This window comes from Agelaius phoeniceus, chromosome W (genome assembly GCF_051311805.1).
Source record: "Agelaius phoeniceus isolate bAgePho1 chromosome W, bAgePho1.hap1, whole genome shotgun sequence".
In the NCBI taxonomy this organism is placed as follows: domain Eukaryota; kingdom Metazoa; phylum Chordata; class Aves; order Passeriformes; family Icteridae; genus Agelaius; species Agelaius phoeniceus.
Genome location: NC_135301.1, coordinates 2,327,894 through 2,349,717, shown reverse-complemented (window position 1 = coordinate 2,349,717; position 21,824 = coordinate 2,327,894). Strand labels below are relative to the sequence as shown.

At 49.7% G+C, this 21,824-nt stretch overlaps 1 protein-coding gene across 2 annotated transcripts in view; it reads left to right on the top strand.

Moving 5' to 3' along the window:
- The first annotated feature begins 10,534 nt into the window (after positions 1 to 10,534).
- Positions 10,535 to 21,824, top strand: part of LOC129132782 (E3 ubiquitin-protein ligase NEDD4-like) — an 81,267-nt gene continuing 69,977 nt past the window's right edge. For both annotated transcript variants that reach the window (XM_054652202.2, XM_054652201.2), the window contains exon 1: positions 10,535 to 10,725. In XM_054652202.2, the coding sequence (XP_054508177.1) occupies positions 10,678 to 10,725 (48 nt within the window). In that variant the 5' untranslated portion in view covers positions 10,535 to 10,677. The remainder of the gene's footprint in view (positions 10,726 to 21,824) is intronic.

Below are 21,824 nucleotides of genomic sequence, written 5' to 3'. Positions count from 1 at the left end.
AGAGTAGTAGAATATACACGTGGTCTTGTACGGTATTTGGAAATGAGGGATAAGACTGAGGAACTGAAAGTCACTGACCCGAGTTCTGGGCCTCTTTCCATTGTATTTCCTTTCTGAATTTCCTTTCCCCAGAAGAGCTGAGGGACTGATTTAGTCCTGAAGCCTTGCAGTGCTCAAACACTTCATTCCTTCTCAGGTTCTCACTTGGAATTTCACTGGGAAGGTGAGTTTTGCTCACAGATTGGTCTCTGGACCCTTTTGAACATGGAAATGTTCCCACCAGAGTACACTTAGGAAGTTCTCTTTTTCTTGTTTGGTTGATTTTTTGTTTGTTTGGGGGCTTTTTTTGTTTGGGTTTTTTTTATTGTGGTAGTGGGTCTTGTTTTTGTTTTAGTTTGGTTTTGGTTCTGTTTTGTTTTTAGGGGTTTGTTTGTTTGTTTTTTACAGTAGAATGTTTATTTTCTTTTTCTTTTTTCTCTTCCTATGAGTCTGTGTTGCCACAAATCAAAATTCTGGCTTTTCTGGCTGTCACTCTTCCTTGCTGCATCCTGTCTTCTGTGATTTGTGAGAGGTCTTTCCTTAAGGGAGCATTATTTCTGCTTAGCTTTCACCCAGTGTATCCCATTGTTCAGCTCTGGGCAATTGTTTTGGGATATTATTGATTTTATGACTTGCATTGTTGTCTGCACAAAACCAGACCCATTTGGGGCAATTTGCTGCTTTCATACTTTCTGAGGGAAGGGAATGTGTGTTGGCTTGACTAGAGCAGCAACAAAACCCTGCTATTATTTTATGTGGTTGGAAGAGGGAATCCATCTCATGTTTCCCTGGAGGCACTTCTGTGATCAGGAATTACTACAACATTACTCAGAGCCCTTTGTGAGGGCGTTTACTTTGGGATGTTATCCCAGATAGTGCACATTGCTGTTCTCCTGACTGGCTGGCATGCAAAAAGAGAGGGGAGAAACCAGTCTGCCAGGCAATTCTAGCTGTAATTCCATGAACATTCCCAGCAGTAGGGGAATCCTCCAGGAGACAGCAAGGTACATGGCAATAATATTACTTATGAATTCAAAGCATTGTGCAAAGATTAAATCATCTCTGAAGCAACTCCAATGATATGTCCTAGTGAAGTGATTCCGCTGAAATGCTGCTCACACAGCAGCAGGCAAGGAATACAATTAAGGAGAAGAAAATAAGAACACCAAAGACAAATTGTGGCTGCAGGGTATGCATCCAGATGCTCCTAATGGATTATTCTGCCCTACAATTGCTCTCTCAGCACATGGGCAGCGTGTCTGGGCAGGGAAGCAGCGGCCTGAGACACAAAAGGAACACCAGGTTATGTGGACTGTTATTTTGACTCCATGGCAGGAGCAGTGTGCAAGGAGGACACCCTGCTCTGTGCACACATTTCCAGCAATGGCTCCCTGCACACAGGAACAGGTGAGGAGCCTCTTGAGAGCAGCCAGGTCCTGCCAGGGACCCCACAGCTCTGCTGGGACTGGCAAGGCAGCTGTCCCCAGCACCCACAGGGTTTATCCATCATGTAGCAGCATCCCTCTGTTTTACCAGGGACATGTGAAAGTGAGTCAGTTTGTTTGTTTTTGAGGGAAGTTGCTGCTTTTAGCCACCTCACAATGTCATTTTATGGAATGTGTTCATGACTGGCCTGTACCAATAGCTATGGATGTGTATGTATGTATATATTTATATATACATGAATGTGTGTATATGTATATATACAATAGAGGCATTACAATAAAGTGGCCACACTCTATGTACACACACACACACACACACACACACACACACACATATATGTATATATATATATATGTACATATTTATAGCTTGCCACAGCATCCTTTTATCCTTTTCTTCTTTTCCTGGCTTAGAGCTCCCATGGTTCTTTTTCAGGCTCCATATACACAGGAAAAAGAAATCCCTTTGGTCTTCGCTCCAAGGAAGGTGCCTTATGGAAGTTGAAATGCTGTTCCCTAGAGACGTGGCTTGAGGTCTGAAATTAAGGGGAAAGTATTCCAGAAAAGGAATCACTGGGCAGAGCTCACGTGAAGCTGTGGCAAAGATTGATTTGAAACAGAACGAGGGCAAGGAGAGGTTGCCCTCTCCTTGGACTTTGGGAGTTGGACTTTGCTGATCCCTGTGGATCCCTTCCAACTCAGGATATTTTATGATTCTATTCAAGACTTAAAATTAATATGCAGAGAAGCATGCGCTAACTAGAAATTCACTCACTCATCCTACTTTAAGCCCCCATTACTGCTTTAAATGGCTGATTAATGATGTTAGATGGTGATAGCACTCATTTGATTAAACTCCCAAAGTAAGCAGAGTGGAAATGCCCAGCACTGGGTTGCTGGTAAATGTGATATATGCTTTGTGTGTGTCGGTCTATAAAAATGCCAGCAATCTTGATGCAGGCACATCTGTGTTAAGCTGATGCAGCTTCTTCAGAAGTGCTGCTGTTTGACCGAAGGAAATGCACGGTGTGTTTGTGCTGTAGGTGTGTGCCCACAGGAGGCGCCTGCAGCGCTGGCTGGTGAGAGCAGGCAGAGCGCGCCGCAGTCCGTGGGGACTCCGCGAGGATGTGCAGCCACCCCCGCAGCCACACGTGCTGCAGCTTCTGACAACACACTACCCTCCCCGATGCCTTTCTTCTCTCTCCACTAATCCTCCTCCCACTCGGCAAGGAAAGTAGCTGCACAGGCTCACACAGATGCCAGCCATCAGCCTTACTCTGGAATAATTTAACACATCCCTGGAGAACTGTTCCTGACTCTTGTTTAGGAGGCTGGGCATCGGGTTCCCTGCAGTGCTCAGCCTCTACCCTCGGATAAAGAACACATTTAGGTTCTGGTTGATTACTGTTTCCAATTCTTGCTCTCAGAACTCCTGCAAATTGTTGTCTTGCCGGAGAAGCTCCAAGGAGCCTCACTCGGGTGGAAGGAGCTGTGCTGTCCCCAGCTTCCCTCTGCCATGTGTTGCCATCCCCGTGAGCATCAGCAGAAATGACTGTGCTCAGAATTTATGAAGAGAAATGCAAAACATGTTTGTCTGGCACAGAAATGCCAATCTTCTGAACCTCAGGTAGCCCCAGATGGTGTTTTTGACAGATCTGTATGTCTTCCTTGCTGATGAAGATTCATCTCTGGATCTTTCTGTGCCAGAGAAGGAGTTTGCTCTTTTGAGGGTGGTTTGAGTACATGAAGTATGCGATCCCATCCCTGGAGAGCATGTTCTGCTACCTGGAGGTTCTTCTGGCAAGAGGAGGCATCACTTACTGCATCCTTCTGGCTCCTCTTCCCAGGGTACCAGATGGAGATGAACATGGCAGCACCAGGAGAACAGTCTCCACATGATGTTCAGCCAGTTCAGCACTGAGTTGCATCCACGGCTGCCAGAAGTTTAGAGGGTGCTATGCAGTGTAACCTTACAGAAATAAATAGTAAGGCAGATGAGGTTTTACAGCAAGAGGAAACATCACAGTTTTGTGTCATCTGGCACCGGCCATTTTTAGTTTGCCAGGGTGTCTCTGCTGTGTGTGTGGTTGATTGAGGAGAAATGTCCACGAGTGTAAGTCAGAGGCTGGGTGGATTGAACTGATTCCTCTTCAGAGCCTAAGCTGGCTCTGTAAGTATAAACCATACCTATTCCTCCTTTTTCAGGGTGAGTAATTACTTTCAAAGTAATCTCAGTTTTTACATTTTTGCACAGTTCTTAATCCCATTCTATTCTTTCCTTGTATTTTGAGCCTATTTGGAACCTGTGCCACCACCTGACCCCACATGTGTGCATCAGCTCCATGACTCACCTTCGAGCATTACTTACTGCACATGATGAATAATGGGTTTGTGTAACAGGCCTCTGGCAGAGGGGTTATTTCCCCGAATTTTTGTGTGAATTAGAAGAGCCTGGGATACCCTTTGTAGACTTGTTTCATGCTTTAGTGCTTGACTCACGACTCTAATCTGGTGTCATCTTCATGGCTTTATGTACCTCTTACCCACCTACAGCTCAGATTGATTTTCCTCCTACTCACCCTTTTGCTCACTACTCTCCTCCCAGTTCTCCTCTAACTAATCCCTCTTGTTTCCCTCTGCTCGGTTTTGTTTGTTCCCTCCTCTTCTTCCCTGCTCTGTTTAAAGGCCAACACAAACCCAAATGGAACCAAGCAGCTCATTGAACAGGAATATCCAAATGCCTCAGTGTGAGTTGATGGGATGGGCGCCACAGCCTGGCAAGCACTTCGTGGGCTTGGAGCCAAATCTTCCACCCTATTAACAGGGATGCTGTTGCTTTCTGTGCCCTAAGATCTTCCAGGGTCTCCAGGCTATTATTATCCTTCTTCTGATGAGCATGTTTAATTAAAGAGCAGGTATTTCCTAGAAGATTTTATTGGATTTGAGGACATCACATGAAGGAAACCACAAAAAGACACTTTTCTCCCAAATCGTTATAGCCCTGTATGGAAATGGTTGAAAGCTTTTTACACCAGTTTTCAGGTGTCAGTTTTGTCTGAATTCACATAACTGAGATGAAGGCACAGAAATGGTAAAGCTCGTGGCTGCTTTTGAGAGAGGGATATCAAACCTCTCTCTTTTGGACAGGAACAAAGATGGGGGCTGAGATCTCTTGCCAAACCCCACTGAAGCAGTTTGGCTGTTAGCTAATTGTATGCCTGTCACACTTTAAAGGGTCTAAAGGTCATATCTTGGGGATAATCCTATTTCTCCTTCAGGCATGGTCAGGTGGGACTGTGAGTTTGACCTGCCTTCAATTCTACAAGAAGCAAAAATCTTGAGGCTGTCTGGATTTGAGGGAAGGGAACAAATTCTCCTTTGAAAAGATGACATTAAAAGTAGGAATAGCCCATTGAAAGAAAATCCAAAACCTCCCCGAGGAGGAGGACTTGTCCTAACTTGGGTAAACCTCCACCAAGTTACTGTGATGCACCTGGCATTTGGAATGGGAGAAGCCATTCTGTGCCCTGCAGACACAGGAGAAATGATTGTCAGCTGCAACCCAAACACTGGGGTTACGAAACCCAAAGTGCAGGAGAAATCTCCGCCCTGAAAGGAGATATGCATGCTGATTTGGAATTCCAGTGGGATGGGTGGGGTGGCTGTGCTGATTACAGTTTGGGGCAGGAATGATAGAGGATTTACAAAAGCTGGGCTCCTTCCCAGAGCTCTCCAGTTTGTCTGCAGAGAGGGGTTTTAGTGCCAATTCCCATTGATAATCCTGCATAGAATGAGCAATACAGGCAACCGTGACCTGTGCTGGGGTGGTGACAGCTCTTCAGGTGGCACAGCAGCTTCAGCAGGATGTGAGCTAAGAAAAGCCATGCTTGGGGGGGTAGCCCAGTGCTGCAAGTACCAAATCCACAGCCAAAAAGTGCTTTACAGGAAGGTGCAGGTCTGTTGTCTCTGGGTGGTGTTTGTCATGGCTCTTACTCCCAAAGAGCCACTCTGTAACGGGCTGGGAGGGGAGGAAAAGAGGATGAGCATTCCAAAGGCACTGCTTGGAACTGAAAGGGATTGTTTGAAAGCTCTCACAGGTTAAGGAAAGCTGGGGATCTCGGAGGGACTGGATGTGCTACAGATTTGCAGCAGGAAAGGGACTGAGGGAGAGGGTTATGGGCCTGTAAAAGCACAAATCCCTGGAAAACATGGACAGCTGATACTTACTCCTTATGTACCATAAGAACCAGGAGAAACCAAATGACAGAATTCTAGAGAGGTCAACAGAGGGAGGTAATTTTCCACTCTGGCCAGTTCCAGAGACAAGAGAGCAGGCATGGTGAGCCTGACTGTTAATTGCACCGGTCTTTTAGGTCTGGGGTTTTTCCTCCCTCAGGGGTGAGCAGCCCCGGGAGCACTAGGGAGAGCTCCGCCGTGGTTTGTGGTGTGGTGGAACAGGAGGGACAGCATTGCTTGAGAGATGCCCCAAAGATTAGAGGCTCTGGCCTGACTCAGGCCCCCGTGACTCACCTGAACACCCAGATTGCCATGGAAGCTGTGGAGAGCTCCTGAGGCCGACTCTAGCGCCAGCAATCAACCCTGGCTCTGCAGGATGCTCTCCCTCCCTGCCACCCACCCAGACAGTGAGTGTCACACGCAGCTGGGACTCACACACTGCTCAGAGACCCTGACACAGCGTGAATCTCAGCAACTTTACTTCCATACGCGCTTCAGGTTTCATTTTGTGTTTCCTCTTTCTCTCTTTTGCTGTCCTCCCCAGGGATGCCTGCCTGTGATCCTCAGTACCACACACACCCCCACCAACCCAAGGTGTATTAACACACACAGAATGTGAAATCCAAGTGAAAGGAAGAGTCCACAGAACAAATCTCATGGTATTTGGATTGCTCATGGGCTAAACAAGGTAAGACATCCTCAGGTTAAGTACTGAGCTGGAAGAAAAGCCCCTGCCCTGTGACAGCACTGCCCAGCTGGCCTCTGCCGTGGCACTGCTCCCTGGGGACCTGGCCCTCCACTCCCACACTCTCCAGAACACTTCCATGCTGTGGGACACTGAGCTGGAAGGAATTGTCTGGAAAACAGGCCCCTGCCTATATCAAAGGCCTTCCAGAACAATTGGCAGCCCCTGTCCAAAGCCTTGTGGCACCACACCTCGTGCAATCTATTATTACTCTTTAAATAGCCCCAAAATGTTGGGTTTTTCCTTTCCTGTAAACTGCCAATTACTGACAGAAACACTGGGCTTCTCTTGACTTCTCCAGGGTTAATCTTTCTTTCCTTGCTCATGCCTGCAGTGTTATATTGTCACTGGGAACTGAGCAACAATTAACAATTTATGTTTTGTGGGAGCTTGATTCAACTTGGCTTATAGCTTTTTTTCTATGACATTCTCAACAATACATTATAAAATACTGACATATTTTTAAATAGTTAATCTTTTACTAGTTTTCTGTGTTCTGAACCATGCTCAGCCCCCAGCCATTTCAATAATGCTTCAAGGAAGGTATATACTGAGAACACAGAGGCAATTATGTTAGTCCAACAGCAACCTGATAAAATATTAACATTTCTTATGAAATTTTTCCAGAAGGAAGGAAAAAAATCATCACTAGCGAGAAGCTTTGCAGTGGGAAAAGCCTTTTTTCAGCAAAAAATTGTTAAGTAACACCATTAAATATTGAACGATGCTGAGGTGTGTCTGTACACAGCCTCATTTCAGCCCAGTGTGATGCAGATTTTATTTCCTTCTCTGCAGAAATCACAAAATCCTGTTTTAAACCATGATGGAAGAGCCAATCAGATAAGATTTGTACCTTTCCACTATACTTTTATGATTTGTTAAGTTCACTGGAATGAGTAATACAGTGTGAATAGAACATTTTAAATACCCCTTGGCAGTCACTGAAGTACAGTAATAATTTAAAAGATACAGGAATCACCAAACTCCATGTGCAGCTGGTGCCACATCAAACCAAAGGGAGCACTGTCTGGGTGATTTTCACCTCTGCACTCCCATTTTGCATTTCACCAGAGCTGTTGAGAATAAATAAATAATAAATTGAACAGCAAAAAGCAAGTCATTCTGGGCAGCCTCTGGCAGCAGTTTGCTCTCTTAATGCTGTTTGGTGAGCTGGAAGCATCCAGCTCATTTCCTAAAGAGCATTTCCTGCTTAGGTCGGGGCTCTATTAATCTGTTCAAGCCAATTCTCTACAATCCAAACCATCTGTATTTGGGAAGATCGTGGTTTATTTGGATTCTCTTTGTGTCTGCTGTCAGGAGATGATTAAAAGTACGAGGGATTTAGAGTGTAAAGTCTCTCTACTGGCCTGTTACAGTGACCTTCTAAGTAGCATCTCCCAATATTTGGGTAACAGCTGGTACAGTTAAGTCCAGCAGGGAAACAAAGAGCAGCCACGGTTGCTGGAAATGGCTGAGCTTTGGCAGCGCAGAGTGGCTGCGAGGAGAGGGCATGGCAGAGCTTTCAGGGTTTCACCAGGGGTTCCGCTGGCAGCTCCCGAAGGCTCCTCGTGAAACACACAGCAGTGTTCAGGTAGCACTTTTGTCTCAGGAGTTTCTAGGGAAGCAGTGAAGCAGTCCCTGGAGATGTGGCCCAGGGAGCCATCGCTCCACACTGTCCCCATGTCCCCATGCCCATCCAGCCCCTGCTGCTGAGCGGGGGCAGCTGCTGCTCCTCCAGGCAGGCGTGCTGCATCCCCCACTGCCACTGCTCCCCTCCTGCACAGGTGGATGGAAAACTGCCAGCCCCAAACACGCTAAATCTATTTTTCTCAGAAAATTGTAAATAATTCATGGGGCTTGGTTCTATAAAGAGGCCAGTTATAAATCATCCGAGCTGCACCTGGAGATTTCTGATGTCGGCATTATCACATGAATTACATCTCTCCAGGGCCATCTATTACTGTAAACACAATTCCAAAGAGGAGTTATGCATGTGACATGCACAGGCAAACAAACAAGCAATCTTCGGCCTGGATTTGATACTAAAGCTTTGCAACCCAACTGAGCTGTTAGAGGTGCTAATTTTCTGCTCTGGCCTCAGAGATCCCTCCACCCTGCTCCTGTACAGGTGTACTTTTCCCTGGGGAGCACCTGTAGGTGGGAATGCGGGTGGACTGTACACCACCAGCAGCCCAGTGCGGTGAGGTGCAAGGGAAAAGCCGTGAATGTGACTTTAGAGGGACATGAACATGTGCTGCAGAAAAGATCTGGATTCTGAGACTTCCATGTATCACCACCTTTACCTGCTGGAATTACAGTCCAGTTACAGATGTTGAATTACAACAACTATTTCTTTTTCATTCTGCCCTTCAGAAACCAACATTCTTATAGGAACATGTAGGTTCCTGATGGTTTCCACCTCCTGGTGTCGGCACAGAAAGATATGGGAGGCAAAGAACTGAGGTGTGTTTGTGGACTGAATGAGAGGACTCCTGAAATCCTGGTTTTCCACGGCATCCAGGGGATGAGAGCTGGCGGAGATGCTTCTGTTAAGGCAACCAAGTAGGTGAGTGTAAAGCGGGGGGCCAAAGCTACATGCAGAGCTGGGGATGATCTGCTGAGCTTGGAACAAAGAGGAATCAAAGGGAATGTATCTTGGAGAGAGGATGTGGAGTGAGGCCGGTGCCAGGTGCTCCTGTGGGCTCCACCATGCCAGGGCTGGCCTCGGCCAGGCAAACAGGAGCAGTCTGGCCGTGCTGCTGGGGAGCCCCTGCGCAGCCCAGCCCCGCCTGCATCACGTGTGTTTATGGCCAGGAGGGACCGGGCCAGTGCAAAGGCTGATGTCTCCCCCGGCTGGACTTTAACAGCTCCGAGGCACTGCTGCCTGGGCAGAGGTCACATCCTTCCCGCCCCGCAAAGGGCTTTGGAAAGGCTGGCAAAACACTCTGGCCTACAGTCTGCTGTGGGGTCTCTCCAGAAAAAGGGATCTCCTTGTTCCCGTTCTGCTCGGCTCTGTGGAACAGAAAGAGGCTCAAAGCACCTGAGCACACAGGGGCAGGCTGCTGAAGCCAATGGCACTTGTCTAAGTGCCCAGAACAGCCCTGTGTTGGGCTGCGGTGACACATCTGTCCCGTGCCAGTAGCCTCACGTGCCTTTGATAACACATTGTGCACGTAAAGGTAAATGTGGCAGAGCATAAACGTGTCTGGGCACCGGTGCCATGGAACTCCCTCAACAGCCTCCACTTAAGCACCACCGTACTGCCAGGAGACAGCGAGAGATCATAAATGGGAGATTAGCACAGGGAGAGGCACGGCTGGGGACAGAGCCAGCTCAGGGGCACAAACCAAATCAAAACCTCATGCAGAGCTAAAGCGGGACTTGATTTTGCCCAGAAGTGCCCTCACTCCAAGGGCGCACGGTGTTTTGTTTCCCTAAAACTTGTGATGGGGAGGGAAGAAATGCCACAGTGAGCGACCACCTCCGACTGCTCTGGAGAGCCGCGAGCAGCGGGGGCTTCGCTCCTGCGCATCCCGGGCTCGCACCGGGACACGGCCCGGGACAGGGGCTGCTGCCCGCACGGGGACACGTCCCGGGACACGGCCCGGTCCCGCACGGGGACGCGTCCCGGGACACGGCCCTGTCCCACACGGGGAGCGCTCTCGCGGTCCGGGCCCAGCGGCGCCGCTCCCGCCCACTGGGGGGCGCCACCCACACGCTCCCGCTGCCCCCGCGCGCCAGCTCCGCGCGCATTCCTCGCGCGCGCATCCCTCGCGCCCCCCTTTCTTCCCCCCCCCCCCCGCGCGCGCATCCCTCGCGCCCCCTCACGCGCCCCCTCACGCGCCCCCTCACGGCTCCTCCTCGCGCCCCCTCACGGCCCCTCGCGCCCCCTCACGCCCGTCCCTCAGGGCGGTGCGGGAGCGGAGCGGGGCCCCTCCCGCGCTTTGTGCCGCGCCCCGCCCGCCGCCGTTGGGCCGGCCCGGCGCTCTCCCCGCCCCGCCGGCGCTCCCCGTCCCTGCGGCCGCGCTCAGCCCCGGCCCGCGGCGGCGGCGGCAGCGCGGGCGGCCCCCGGCGGCCCCGCCCCCGGCCCCTTTCCGCCGGGCTCGGCTCCCGGCGTCTTCCGCCGCCCGCGGGCCAGCGGCGGCAGCAGGAGAAGGCGGCGGCGGGGGCGAAGGCGGCGGCGGGCGGCTCGGCGGGCCCGGGAGCGGCTCCATGGCGACCGCGGCGACGGAACCCGTGTACGGGCTCTCGGAGGACGAGGTGGGTCGGCGCGGACGGGCTGGGTTGGGGTGTGCCGGGGCCCCCTCCGCGGGAGCCGCGGCTGAGGTTCGGGAGCTGGGCGAAGGTCGACGGTCGGTCCGGGAGGGCAAGCGTTGCCCGCCCCTCGGGGCTTCGCGCCCCTCCCGCAGCGGCCACTTGCCCGGGGGCGGCCCGGGCCGGGGAGCGCTGCCCGCACCCCAGGCAGGTGCGGCCGCCCGGAGCCCGCGGGTGCCTCGGTGGGGCCGGCGGCGAACAAAGAGCCGCGGCCGGCGGTGCTGCGGGCGGGGGCGGCCGCCCCTCTCCGCCTCCTCCCCGCAGCGCTGCCGGTGTCCCCAGGGGAGCGGCCGCGGGGCCGGAGCGGAGCAGCCGCCGGGCCGGTGCGCCGGGTACTGTGTCAGACACAGCCTGGCCCCAATGCAGATGGAGCTGATAAGCGGGGTAGGACCCGCGATAACTAATCACCGCGTGCCGGCTTTATCAGCCGATGTCTTCTGCAGAATCAAGCAAACCATACAGGCATTAGGAGAATAGTCCAGTTTACTTTAGGTGAATGTTAAAAATCTTACTTAATGCCCTTTTTGTTTCATTGCCTTGGTCAGGTGCTCCTTTTCTTAGGAGCCAGTGTCATAGAGCATCAGCAATGGGCAAGGCTGCATTATGGGCTGTGGTTTCAGGGTATCGGTTGTTAGGAGCGCATGTATATCTTTTATTTTTACAGGCGTGAATAGTAATTATAACAGCATTGCTTCCGGTTTTGTGGGAAAACTGCCCACTGACACTGGTGATGTGTCAGTCTGTATGTAGTGTAGAAGAAACATTAAAAACATCCTCTGCCTTGTGGAACTGACAGTGTTTCTTACCTGGGGTATTTCAGCGGCACCGGGTCTGGATGACTGTAATGTTTAATTCTCATTGGGAAGGAGGTTCCTGGGCAGGAGTGGGTGTTTTGGTAAGGGGGGGGGGTGTCATTCTGTTGTTGTTAAATTATAAAGCTGAGAGCAGAGTGATTGCAAATGCTCTGCGTGTGTGTGAAGGTAGGGGAGAGGAGAGGGCGTTGCAGGAGCATTGGGTGATGTAGATAGCGAGCACAACAGCAGAGGAGAACCTTCTCCTCCCTGGGCTGTTTCCATAAGCCTTCGCGTGAGCACAGCGGTGGCTGGCAGCAGTCCCCAAGCAGCTTTGGGCCAGCTCCGGTGCATTGCCTCACCCTGCAGGTAGCTGGGCCCGCTGCTGGGCCATCTGCAGGGCCCTGCTTGCTCCGGGGCTGCCGGGGGGCCTGCAGCAATCCTGTCAGGTCCTGGGCTCCAGAGGGCCTGTGGTGATCTTGCCTGCTGCTGGGGGGTTTGCACACGCTTAGGGAATAGCTAAAGGCAGTGGGGTTTGCTGTCCCAGAATGGGCATTCCAAGACATTTGGTTGGAGGTGCTTTTGTGCTTATATTAGCAAGTGTGATCTGTGAGGAGAAGGGAAGCCTGGAGCCACCCTGCCAGGTCCCAGGGAGGTGGCTGAGAACATCACGCTGGAGCTTGGCTGCTGCCTTTTCTGTTGTGCGTGCGCTTGGCTGTGTCTTTTGTCCCTGCCTCCTGCCTCGACATATGCTGGTACTTGCACAGAATGCTAAAGAGAAATGGATACAGGGAGAAATCTGCTGGCTGCTCTCACCTTGGCTTGGAGGTGGAGGGATCTTGGGACAGCAGGGGCTGTTCCTGCTATGATGCTCAGCCCCAGCAGATGCTGGGGACTTGGCCTGTGGAGCAGTAGGCAAGGAGATGTGGTTTTACCTCCCGAGGCAAAACCAAGCTGTTAGAAAAGGAGCTGCTGGGAAAAGAAAGGCTTTGGTCTCTCAGCAGTGACCAATGTCACAGCTGCAGTGATGACCACAGCCACACTGCCTGAGGGACAGCAGATTGTGCTTTGTCTCCAGCTTTGCTGTGCATCTGCTGATGCTGGACGCTTCTCAGGAAGAGCAGTGACCATCTAAAACTACAGTGGGAGTCCACAAATGGAAATAGGATGGAAGAAAGAGGGAAAAGGGTCTGAGGGAGGGGCTGGCATGGAGAAAGGTGCAGGTGATCCTCACAGCCTGTTGGGCTGTAGTTTCATGACCCTGAGAGCCTGACCCACTGTTGAGTCTCTAGTAACGGGCAGAGAAGAGCACGGAGGGAGGGGAGGATGGTCTCTCTCAGGAAGGTGGCTGTATGAAAGCTCTAGTGAAGGGAAAGCTCAAGCGGGCTGAGGAAGGTGTGCTGACAGTTCTTTGCATGCTGGCCTGTGGGTAATGACTTCCCTCTAGCATTGGCCTGGACTTGGCTCATCATTTTTTGGAAAGCAGAGCTCTATTAGCTGTGAGAGAGCTGTGAGAGGCTGAGTTACGTACGTGGACATATTCAGCCTATTCATTTCCTTTGTTCCTGCCTGGGTTTGAAGTGCAGTTTGCAGATCTGTTGTAGATGGGTTTTGGAGGGCTTTGAGTTGGCCTCGCACAATGCTTCCACTGCTGGCACATTTGCCGATTGGAAAATGCAGTGATTTACATGCGAGCCGGACTCGCTGAGTGGCTCTCCAGAGAGAGAAGCAGCAGTCTCTCCTGCAGAGCAGAGGCACAGCTTCCCTCCCGCTGCACAGCTGGTGTGTGTGCTAGGCGTGGAGCAGGCCCGGGCTGCGTGTGCCGGCGTGCCTGCAGATGTGGGCCTGCACTCGTCCCTGTGCGCGGGGCTGCCTTCCATGTCAATGTGGCTTCCTTTTGCCCGAGGACTCTGACAGGTGTTGGAACACTAGGCCTTTTGGGGATTTGGGGATCACTGAGTCACAGGGGATGAGCCAACCAGTGCAGTTTTTCATGGCAGATGATGTTGTGTTCATAGATCAGCCTCCTTGTAAACCTGAACCGTAAAGTGTTTTATATTAATTAGTTAAAATGAGTTGTAAATCAGATTCATACCCTGCCAATTTTTCACTCTTGGGATGACCTCAGCACTGGGCCAGGCTGCTCAGAGGCTGTTGGAGCTCCATCCTTGGGGCTGTTTGGGACTGTTGGGACACAGGCCTGGGCAGCCAGCTCTGGCTTGAGCAGGGGTGGGCCAGGTGACCTTCAGAGGCTCGTGCCAACCTCAACCTCTTTGTGATTCTGTGAAATAGTATTTATACGGGCTCCTAGAAGCTTAGGTACTTTCATGCAATCTCTAAATATCAGTGTATATAAAAACTTACCGCCCTTTGTAGTGGAAAATATTTGTGAATGAAGTGCACCTCTTGTTTGTTTCAGTTTGGGTTTCTTGAGAGTCAGATGTTGCCCACACAAATCCACAAACATTTTGCTTTCTGAGTGTCCTTGGATGGAAGCAAAACTTGCAGCTCCTTGGAACTTGTTTGCTTTAAAGAAAGTGGAACTTCAGAAAAAAGATCCTTGAAGAGTGTCTTTCTATACTTTAAAATATTAGGAGGAAAAGAGGTTCATATGTGAAACTGCTCTCTGCAGTTCCAGCATTCTTCTCTTTGAGTTCTGTTCAACTTCTGTGACTTGTGATTGAGTCAATTGGAATTAGAAGCTTCCTACTGAGATGACATTTTGTCATGCCTTAGAATTTGTCAAAAGGATCTTATGTTCCTGAAAATATCTCTATGTGTGAGATACAATCCCATATGCCTCAAGATAAATAATTCTGTGTGTAGTCACTGTAGCCTAACCTTTCATCACTGTTCTGGTGTGCTGTGCTGGGCAAAGCCTTGTGCCTGAAGAGTGAATCCTGAAGGATTTCAGGACCTCAGGAGCATGTGCTTCGCTTTACTGAGACACACTTTGGGGAAAGGGAAACAAACCCAGCTCTGAGTATGGTGGAAATGGTTCCTATGGACAGGAGAGCACAGGCTCACCTTTACTGAATCTGGCATCAAGGTAAGGAGTAAGCCAGGATTTGCTACAGTGGTGCTGTGGTGAAATGCAGCTCGTGCTGTGATGGATAAACTGTCTGTAAACTGTTTGAGACTGAGGCATATGGGAGGTTGGCTTTTGTGCCTCATGTTTACATGTTCCTGATGGATTTGTTGCTCTGGAATGATCTCCCTTGAGGGTGTCTCTTTCCCAGTAGTCGGGTATCATGTTAACAGATCCATGGGATGGGGCTGCAAAGGCCTCAAGAAGGTGTTATTGCTCATTATCAGCAGGATTTACTGGGGAGGAAAAGGGCTGTGATTTTCCCTCCCTCCCTGGACTTGGTGACAGCAGTGACATGTGGGAGTTCAGGGCCGGATCTCTCTACTTTGCATTTGAAGCAAACTATAAACTTTGGGAGTAATGGCAATGCTGAGTTGTTTGGGCAGTGTCAGTGTTGTAGATGGTTGCAGTTAGATTTTGGGTGACGTTCTCTGTTGTGTGGTCTCACGGTGAGGCTCTACCTCGCAGCTCACCCGGCTTCCACGCTGTGCTGGCACGGCCAGAGATGTTTGCTGAGCCCAGGCTGTCCCCACGGAGCCCCTGCCAGGACAGGTGCTGGGGAGGGGTTCCAGAGCCACGTCCCTTCATTCCCAGCTCATCTCCTGGGGCAGCACTGGAGCTCCGGGTGCTGTGGCACTGGAAGAGTGCTGCATGAAGGACCAGGGCACTGATGTGCTGGAGAAGCAGCTTGTGGGTGGCTGTGGCTCCTCAGCTGTGAGGTGGAAAGGGGCAGTGTGGGGAGGCCAGTCTGCCCAGGGATGTGCCCCTGGCCCCATGAGCTCCTGCCCAGCCCACTGTGTTCTTGAAACCTGGAGGCTTTATGTGAAAATACCCTTGAGTTCCTTGAGAAGATGCACCCTTTGTCACCACCACTGCACAGACCCTTTAAATGAGAGCTCTGTTGTTTCTGCTCTGAATATTTCAGTTACATAAAAGCTTCACTGTGCCATCTGAGTGTGAGAGGGGCCTCCCTTGGTCACAGCACTGACAGTGTCTTAGCAATAAGCAATTCAGAATAGTGACTTTTTTATTGACCCCGAATTGTTTTTATAGACTCTAAGTGCACTGACTTCAGGGCTAGCATGTAAACCTTAAATGATGATTAAAAAGTCCAGGTAAGGAAGCATTTCATAAATGACAGGGCTTGCATATCTACTTGTGTGGCAGAATATCAAAATAGGCTGTGGTTCTCAGGAGGTCAATAGATTTTTATAACAGCCTGCATTTTAAACCAGCTTTTGATGAGTTATTGGCATGTTTTGGTCACTAGCGCTGACACTAAGTAAATTCTAGTTTTATTATAAAATTATTGTAAAGACATTGAAGGAGGCTTGTAGTAAGATGAGGGTCTGAGGGAGACGAGGAATGTTAGTTGTAGCTATGCCCCCATTCAGAGATGCTGTGTCCCCTGGCTGTTGTCCTGTCCTCTGAGGGTGGTGTGTAGGTTCCGCTGCTGCCTTAGGGAAGGGGGATAAGCGGTCCTTGGGTGTCATGTGAAGGGCTGGCCGCTGGAGAGCGCTCTTTAACAAGAAATGGGAACTCGAGGTTTTCCTCCACTCCTGCACAGAGGCCATTTTCCGGGGAAGCAAACATGGACTGTGAGCCCCACACCTGTTGATGAGCACGCACCTCACCCCCGGGGCACGGCTTGCACTGGGAGTCACGGCTAAACAGATTTCTGACGGGATTTTTTGTGTTTTGTTCTGAAAATATCACCAGGCATGCTATGAGTGCTGAATGAGCTTATCTGTCAGAAGGGAATCGGTATTACATCTTAGGGTTTTGTGGGAAGAATTCACCCCTGCAGCTTCTGGGCTGGACTTGTATGTGCTAAGGACCTTCAGCTGGTGCTGGTATTTAATATTATATATTTAATATTGTATGCTAAGGACCTTGAGCTGATGCTGTGCTTATTATGTGCTAAGGACCTTCAGCTGGTGCTGGTATTTAATATTATATATTTAATATTATATATTTAATATTGTATGCTAAGGACCTTCAGGTGGTGCTGTGCTTGATCTGTGCTGAGGACCTTCAGCTGGTGCTTATTATATGCTGAGGAGCTTCAGCTGGTGCTGTGCTTGATCTGTGCTAAGGACCTTCAGCTGGTGCTTATTATATGCTCAGGACCTTCAGGTGGTGCTGTGCTTGATCTGTGCTGAGGACCTTCAGCTGGTGCTTATTATATGCTGAGGAGCTTCAGCTGGTGCTGGTGTCAGTGGTTGATCCCAGGATAGTTTACTTGTACCTCCACCCTGTACCTGAGTAGAGAAGTCGAGGCTGATGGCTTCTGGAGCAGCCCACCCAAATCAGTGGATTTGCACTGCTGAAAGAGAGATGTGGCTTTCTCTTGTACACCCTGGGACCACCTGTGGACAGCATCCCATGTCTTTGCAGGGCTGTTGAATTGTAGTAACTTCTGGAAAGGTGGTGGAAGTCAGAGGTATGTGGCACGAGCAGCTGGGGTGGTGGTGGAGGGTGTGTGTGAAGGGAGGGTAGGGCACCTGCTCTTTGGTGGCTGTAAGCTGTGACATTGGCTGTGTAGGTCTGCTGAATCCAGAGCTTTGGCTAAAATCCTGACCCTGATGAAGTCTCTGACAAGTTTGCCTAAAAGCAGAATGTTAAATAGATGAATTCCCTAACAAATAAGTGGAGTTTTTAACCTTTCTTTAAAGATTTCTTGAGTTGACCATTCCTGCTGTTTGTGGTGAAGGGCGTGGTAAGAGGGAGAAGTGGGGAGTGGACAAAACTGTGAGTTTGGGCTTTGTGCTTGTGCTGATTCAGCCTCATTAACAAAGCAACAGCTTTGCTGTGCAGCGATGAGCAATGGATGTGCTTCTTTAACCTCTGCTCTTGGTACAGTGATGTTTGAGGTATTATAAAATCTTGGCTATTGTTTGTAACAGTTGAGCTGAAAGAACTTGAAAATGCTCTGTCTTGGACAGGCCTTGCTTTAGTGAACTGAGAGCACACAGCAGTGGTGTAGATGCAGCTCCATTTTATAGCTGAGGGAATGGTGGCACTGTTTGGAGTTCAGGGTTGCAGCATCACCTCCCTGCCTCACTTGGTATCCTCATATGTGCCTTCCCCCTACCTCTTTGTTAAAAGGCAGTCTTAGTGCTAAAGTTTACACCCGTCCCACTGGGTGGGTGGACCCTTGGGATGGAGAGCTGCCCGATCCAAGGAGCAGTGAGTTGGGCAGCTTAGGTGCTGTGTGCCACAGTGAGAGGCGCGTTCCTTGCACAGCCTGCGCTTGTGTCAGTAGGATGAGTGCTGGAGGCACACATCTGGGTGGGTGCCAGAAAGACCTCTGCATTTATCCTTGCTGGCTGGTTGGTTTGTTTCAGTCTCATTTGGTCATTTACTATTTTATTCCTTATTTCCAGTGTCTGTAGAAAAACATTGAGTCCTCAGGGTCAGGTGCATTCCTGTGCATGCCTGGCCTGGGCTGTGTGTGAGTAACACCACTCCTGCTACCGTGGCCCGAGGAGGCACTTCTCCTTTCTGTTCCCTGCGGGAGGGAGCCTTGCAGTGTGGTTTTCCCTGGCAGGGTAGGCTGTCCCCAGCAATGCGGTGACACACCGGGATCCTGCCAGCGTCCGTGCTGTGACTCGCCGTCCCTGCTGTTGGAGCAGGGCGCTTTGGGAGCGCAGTGGGTGGGATGAATCTTGCTTCCTGCCTTCTCTGTCGGCAGCGCCTCCTGGCCGCTCCAGCCCAGCGGGAGGGCTGGTTTCTCCTGTGCCCGTCCTGCCGTCCTTGCCTCGGCTGGCTCCGGTGCTGTTTCTCGCCCCCAGCTCTGGGGCTGATCCTCTCCTACCAGTCATGCTGCTAAGAGGCTTGTAGGAGATGAGAGCATTGTCGTTGGAAACCAGCTATTCCCATGGCACAGGCAGCCTGAGAGTGCCAGAGGTGTGTTTTCCTTCCTCGGAAGCCGCTCTCTGGTTGTGCCCATGACATCAGGATTCCAGCAGTGCTGCTGGGTTCTCCCTGGAGGTGCAGGTATAGGGACAGGCTTCCCCTGGCCATCAGGGAGGCTGGCTGGAGGTCTGGAAACCAGAGCTGGATGTGGGCCTTTAGGAGACATAAGGGGCAGTGAACCTAAATGGATTGTTCTCTTTTTAAGGTATTACTATAGATATTTTTTCCAAATTTTATTTTTTGTACAAAGTGGATTATCCTGATGCTTCTGTTACCTCTCTTTTCCAGAAGCTGCCTTCTCATTCTGTGTTCTGATTAGCATGATAAAGAACATGTTGCATTTTCCTCCCCTGTGTTGAGGCTGAGATTTTACTTATCCCTGTTTTAGGGCCAGCTGCATCCCAAGGGTGGTGGCTGTGGCACTCTGGAACCCCAGAATGGGACAGGTGGTTGCAGCAAACGCTAGCAGACCCCCCCTGTCCTGCAGGTGCTGTGCTGGGCAGGTCTGACCAGGCTGGGAGCAAGGTCAGAGTTGTTTTTTCTAGGGATATCCTGCAGCTGTACTAGAGGTTGTGCCAAATCAAGTTGCAGTCAGGTTTTGATTTTGTCTTAACTAGTTTCTGTTGTAGTTTGAAAGTCAAACATTATAAACTAGACTGTGCTAAATGGTTACAGGAGGGGTGTGGATTACCTGCCAGGTCACTTGTCACCATGTTCCTGCATGCTCCTCATGCAAGATCCTGACAAGAGCCCCTTTGGAAACTGTTGAAACCATGGGTCCTTCACAACTGTTAGCGACTGGCCTCAAAGTCTGCAGAGTTAAGTTCTGGAGTTTGTAGCTAAGGTGTTTTCAAGTCCTGTGGTCACCTTCTCATATCATGTGCCTACTTGTGTCACTTTTTTTTTTAGAAAAAAGCCTCCCTCATTCATATTTTGGGTCTTGTGCTTTAACACAGACTAAGTCTTCACAAACCAAACTGCTGACCCCGGTGTGGTGGTGTGGTTTGATTTAGTTGCCCTCAGAGCATTGCTGTGCCTGGCAACTTTGGTTTTTTCACTGACCACTTTAGCACTTTTCTTAGTGTCACAAGTTCCTTACCAGCATTTTTGTTTTCTGATCTTTGGAGCAGATTTTGCTGTGTTCAGTATAAGCAGCTGCAGTATGGGCTTGCATGCAGGACAAATGCCATCTCATGGAATGTGTTAGGCTGTCTGTTGTTGTGGAGCCTCAGCCTATCTCCAGTGGGAGCCTGTTAAAGGAAGCAGTTCTGTGCCATTGCAGTTTGGGCTCTGCAGCTCCAAGCTGGTTTTCTCCCTTTGCTTTGTACAGCATGGTCACCATTTAGCAGCAGATTTGGACTTTGTGTAGATCATCTTGTTATTTCTAGAAGGGAGTGTGAGTTCATTTAAACCTGCCTGGAGGAAACTGAGTTTGTTCTTCAGAGTTGTGTTAAATTGTGTGACCCCAAGAGCTTTTCACTGCCGTACTTCAGTCACTGTAATATGCATTTGTGTTTTTGGAAGAAAAATCCTCTTCTTTATTCCCAAGTTCTTGACTGAGCCCTCTCAAAGTCCTTGTGGTGTCAGGAGCAACCAGCCCTGTGTGTACCTCATCATCTCTGCAGGTAGCAATGTGATACAGGGTCAGGAATAAGCAGGTAGAAGCAACAGTTTCTTTGCACAGCTGGTTGCTGTGGAAGCCGAGCCACTGCCTGTAAGTTGCCTGAGGAATTCAGCATTGCTGTGCCCTCTGCTCCCTTCCTGTTCTGCTTCTTTGAGGAACATGCATCTGTGCTTCCCTGGGACAAGGTCCTGCTCTGGGATGCTGAATGACTGACCCTATTGCAGCGCTTCTGCAAAACATGGATTCTGAATGTGCCTTTTGTTCGGGGCATTGAGCCCCAGTTTGCATCCAGAATGCCTGGCAGGACACAAAGTGCAGCCTTTGTTTTAGATAATGAGTGGTGAATATTTTAATGAGTGTTTCTTAGTCTAGTCAGTGTCAAGTACCATTTTGGGAACAAGTGACTGAGCTAACCTCTGAGCTTGGTCTGTCAACAATCCATTTATTGATAGAATTTCACAGATTTTGAAGGAATTTCCCATAAACAATTAATACAACAAAAAAACCCAAAACAAATGGCCACTCCAAATCCAACAACCAATGCAAGCAACACTCCAACCCTCCCTGAAACACTTCCAAGCCTTCCACGTCAATATATAAGCAGAACTGATACAAAGCAAAAAAGCACTCAGTATCACTATCACTGTATTTGTTTTACTTTGGAGTCTGTTCTTTTACAGTGTGTGAAAGACAAGCATATTCCATTAAAAGAAGAAAATGCCTTTAAATTAAGATAGTGCCTACTTATCCTCTTTAAAAGCACCTTCAATGCATGTATACATAGGAGAGAGCTTCTGCAGCTGAATTACTCAGTCTCCTGCGTTGGGCATATTCTTGTTAATATCCTTTTTTTTTCACTCCAATTATTTTTCACATGAACTTAAGTTCTGTTCTCATCTTTGGCTGTTTATAACATATCCTGTATGTTACTGGAGGAACTGGAGAAGAAGGGAAGAAGATTTGTCTTTCCAGCCAGGAGGGGCTGTGCTTGCTCCTGCTCACTTGCCAAAGTCTAGTCAGCCTTAAGCCTGGATTAGTAACTGAACAGTTTTCCTGTTCTTTGTGAGACACCAGTTCTCAGATGGAAGAGCCTGCTAGCCCTAGGCTATCCATTTATATCACAAATAAATACTTATAATGAACAAAAAGAGTCAAAGCTTTGTCAAGGGCTGCTGTAATAAAAAGGGAGCAGGAAAGGAAGAGGTAGAAGGAGCTGGTAGAACATAGTGTGCAAGTAGGTTGGAAACACCAGGACTACAACCAGGATCCAAAAGCCTGACACGAAATGTTTCTGGTGGGAGCAGATCCCTTCCCTGTTGGCTTGGCCTTTTCACTGGTTGAAGTGGCTTGTTTTTGTCCCCTAATCTGTAAGGGGGCAGGGGGGCAGAGGCTGTAATGGAGTGATTCTTCCCCCAAATGTGAAATTCCTGGGGAGGAAAGCCTTACTGGACAAGAGGTACTGCTAGAGGCTTTGACTTGTTATTCTTTTGGAAAAAGAAACTTAATCAAGATGAAGAAGAGAAGCCAAAGGAGTGAACTGCTGGAGTGACTGACATCACCACTCACTGAAATGTTAATGTGTTTGGAAGAATTTTTTCACCAGGGGAGGTTGGAAACTCATATG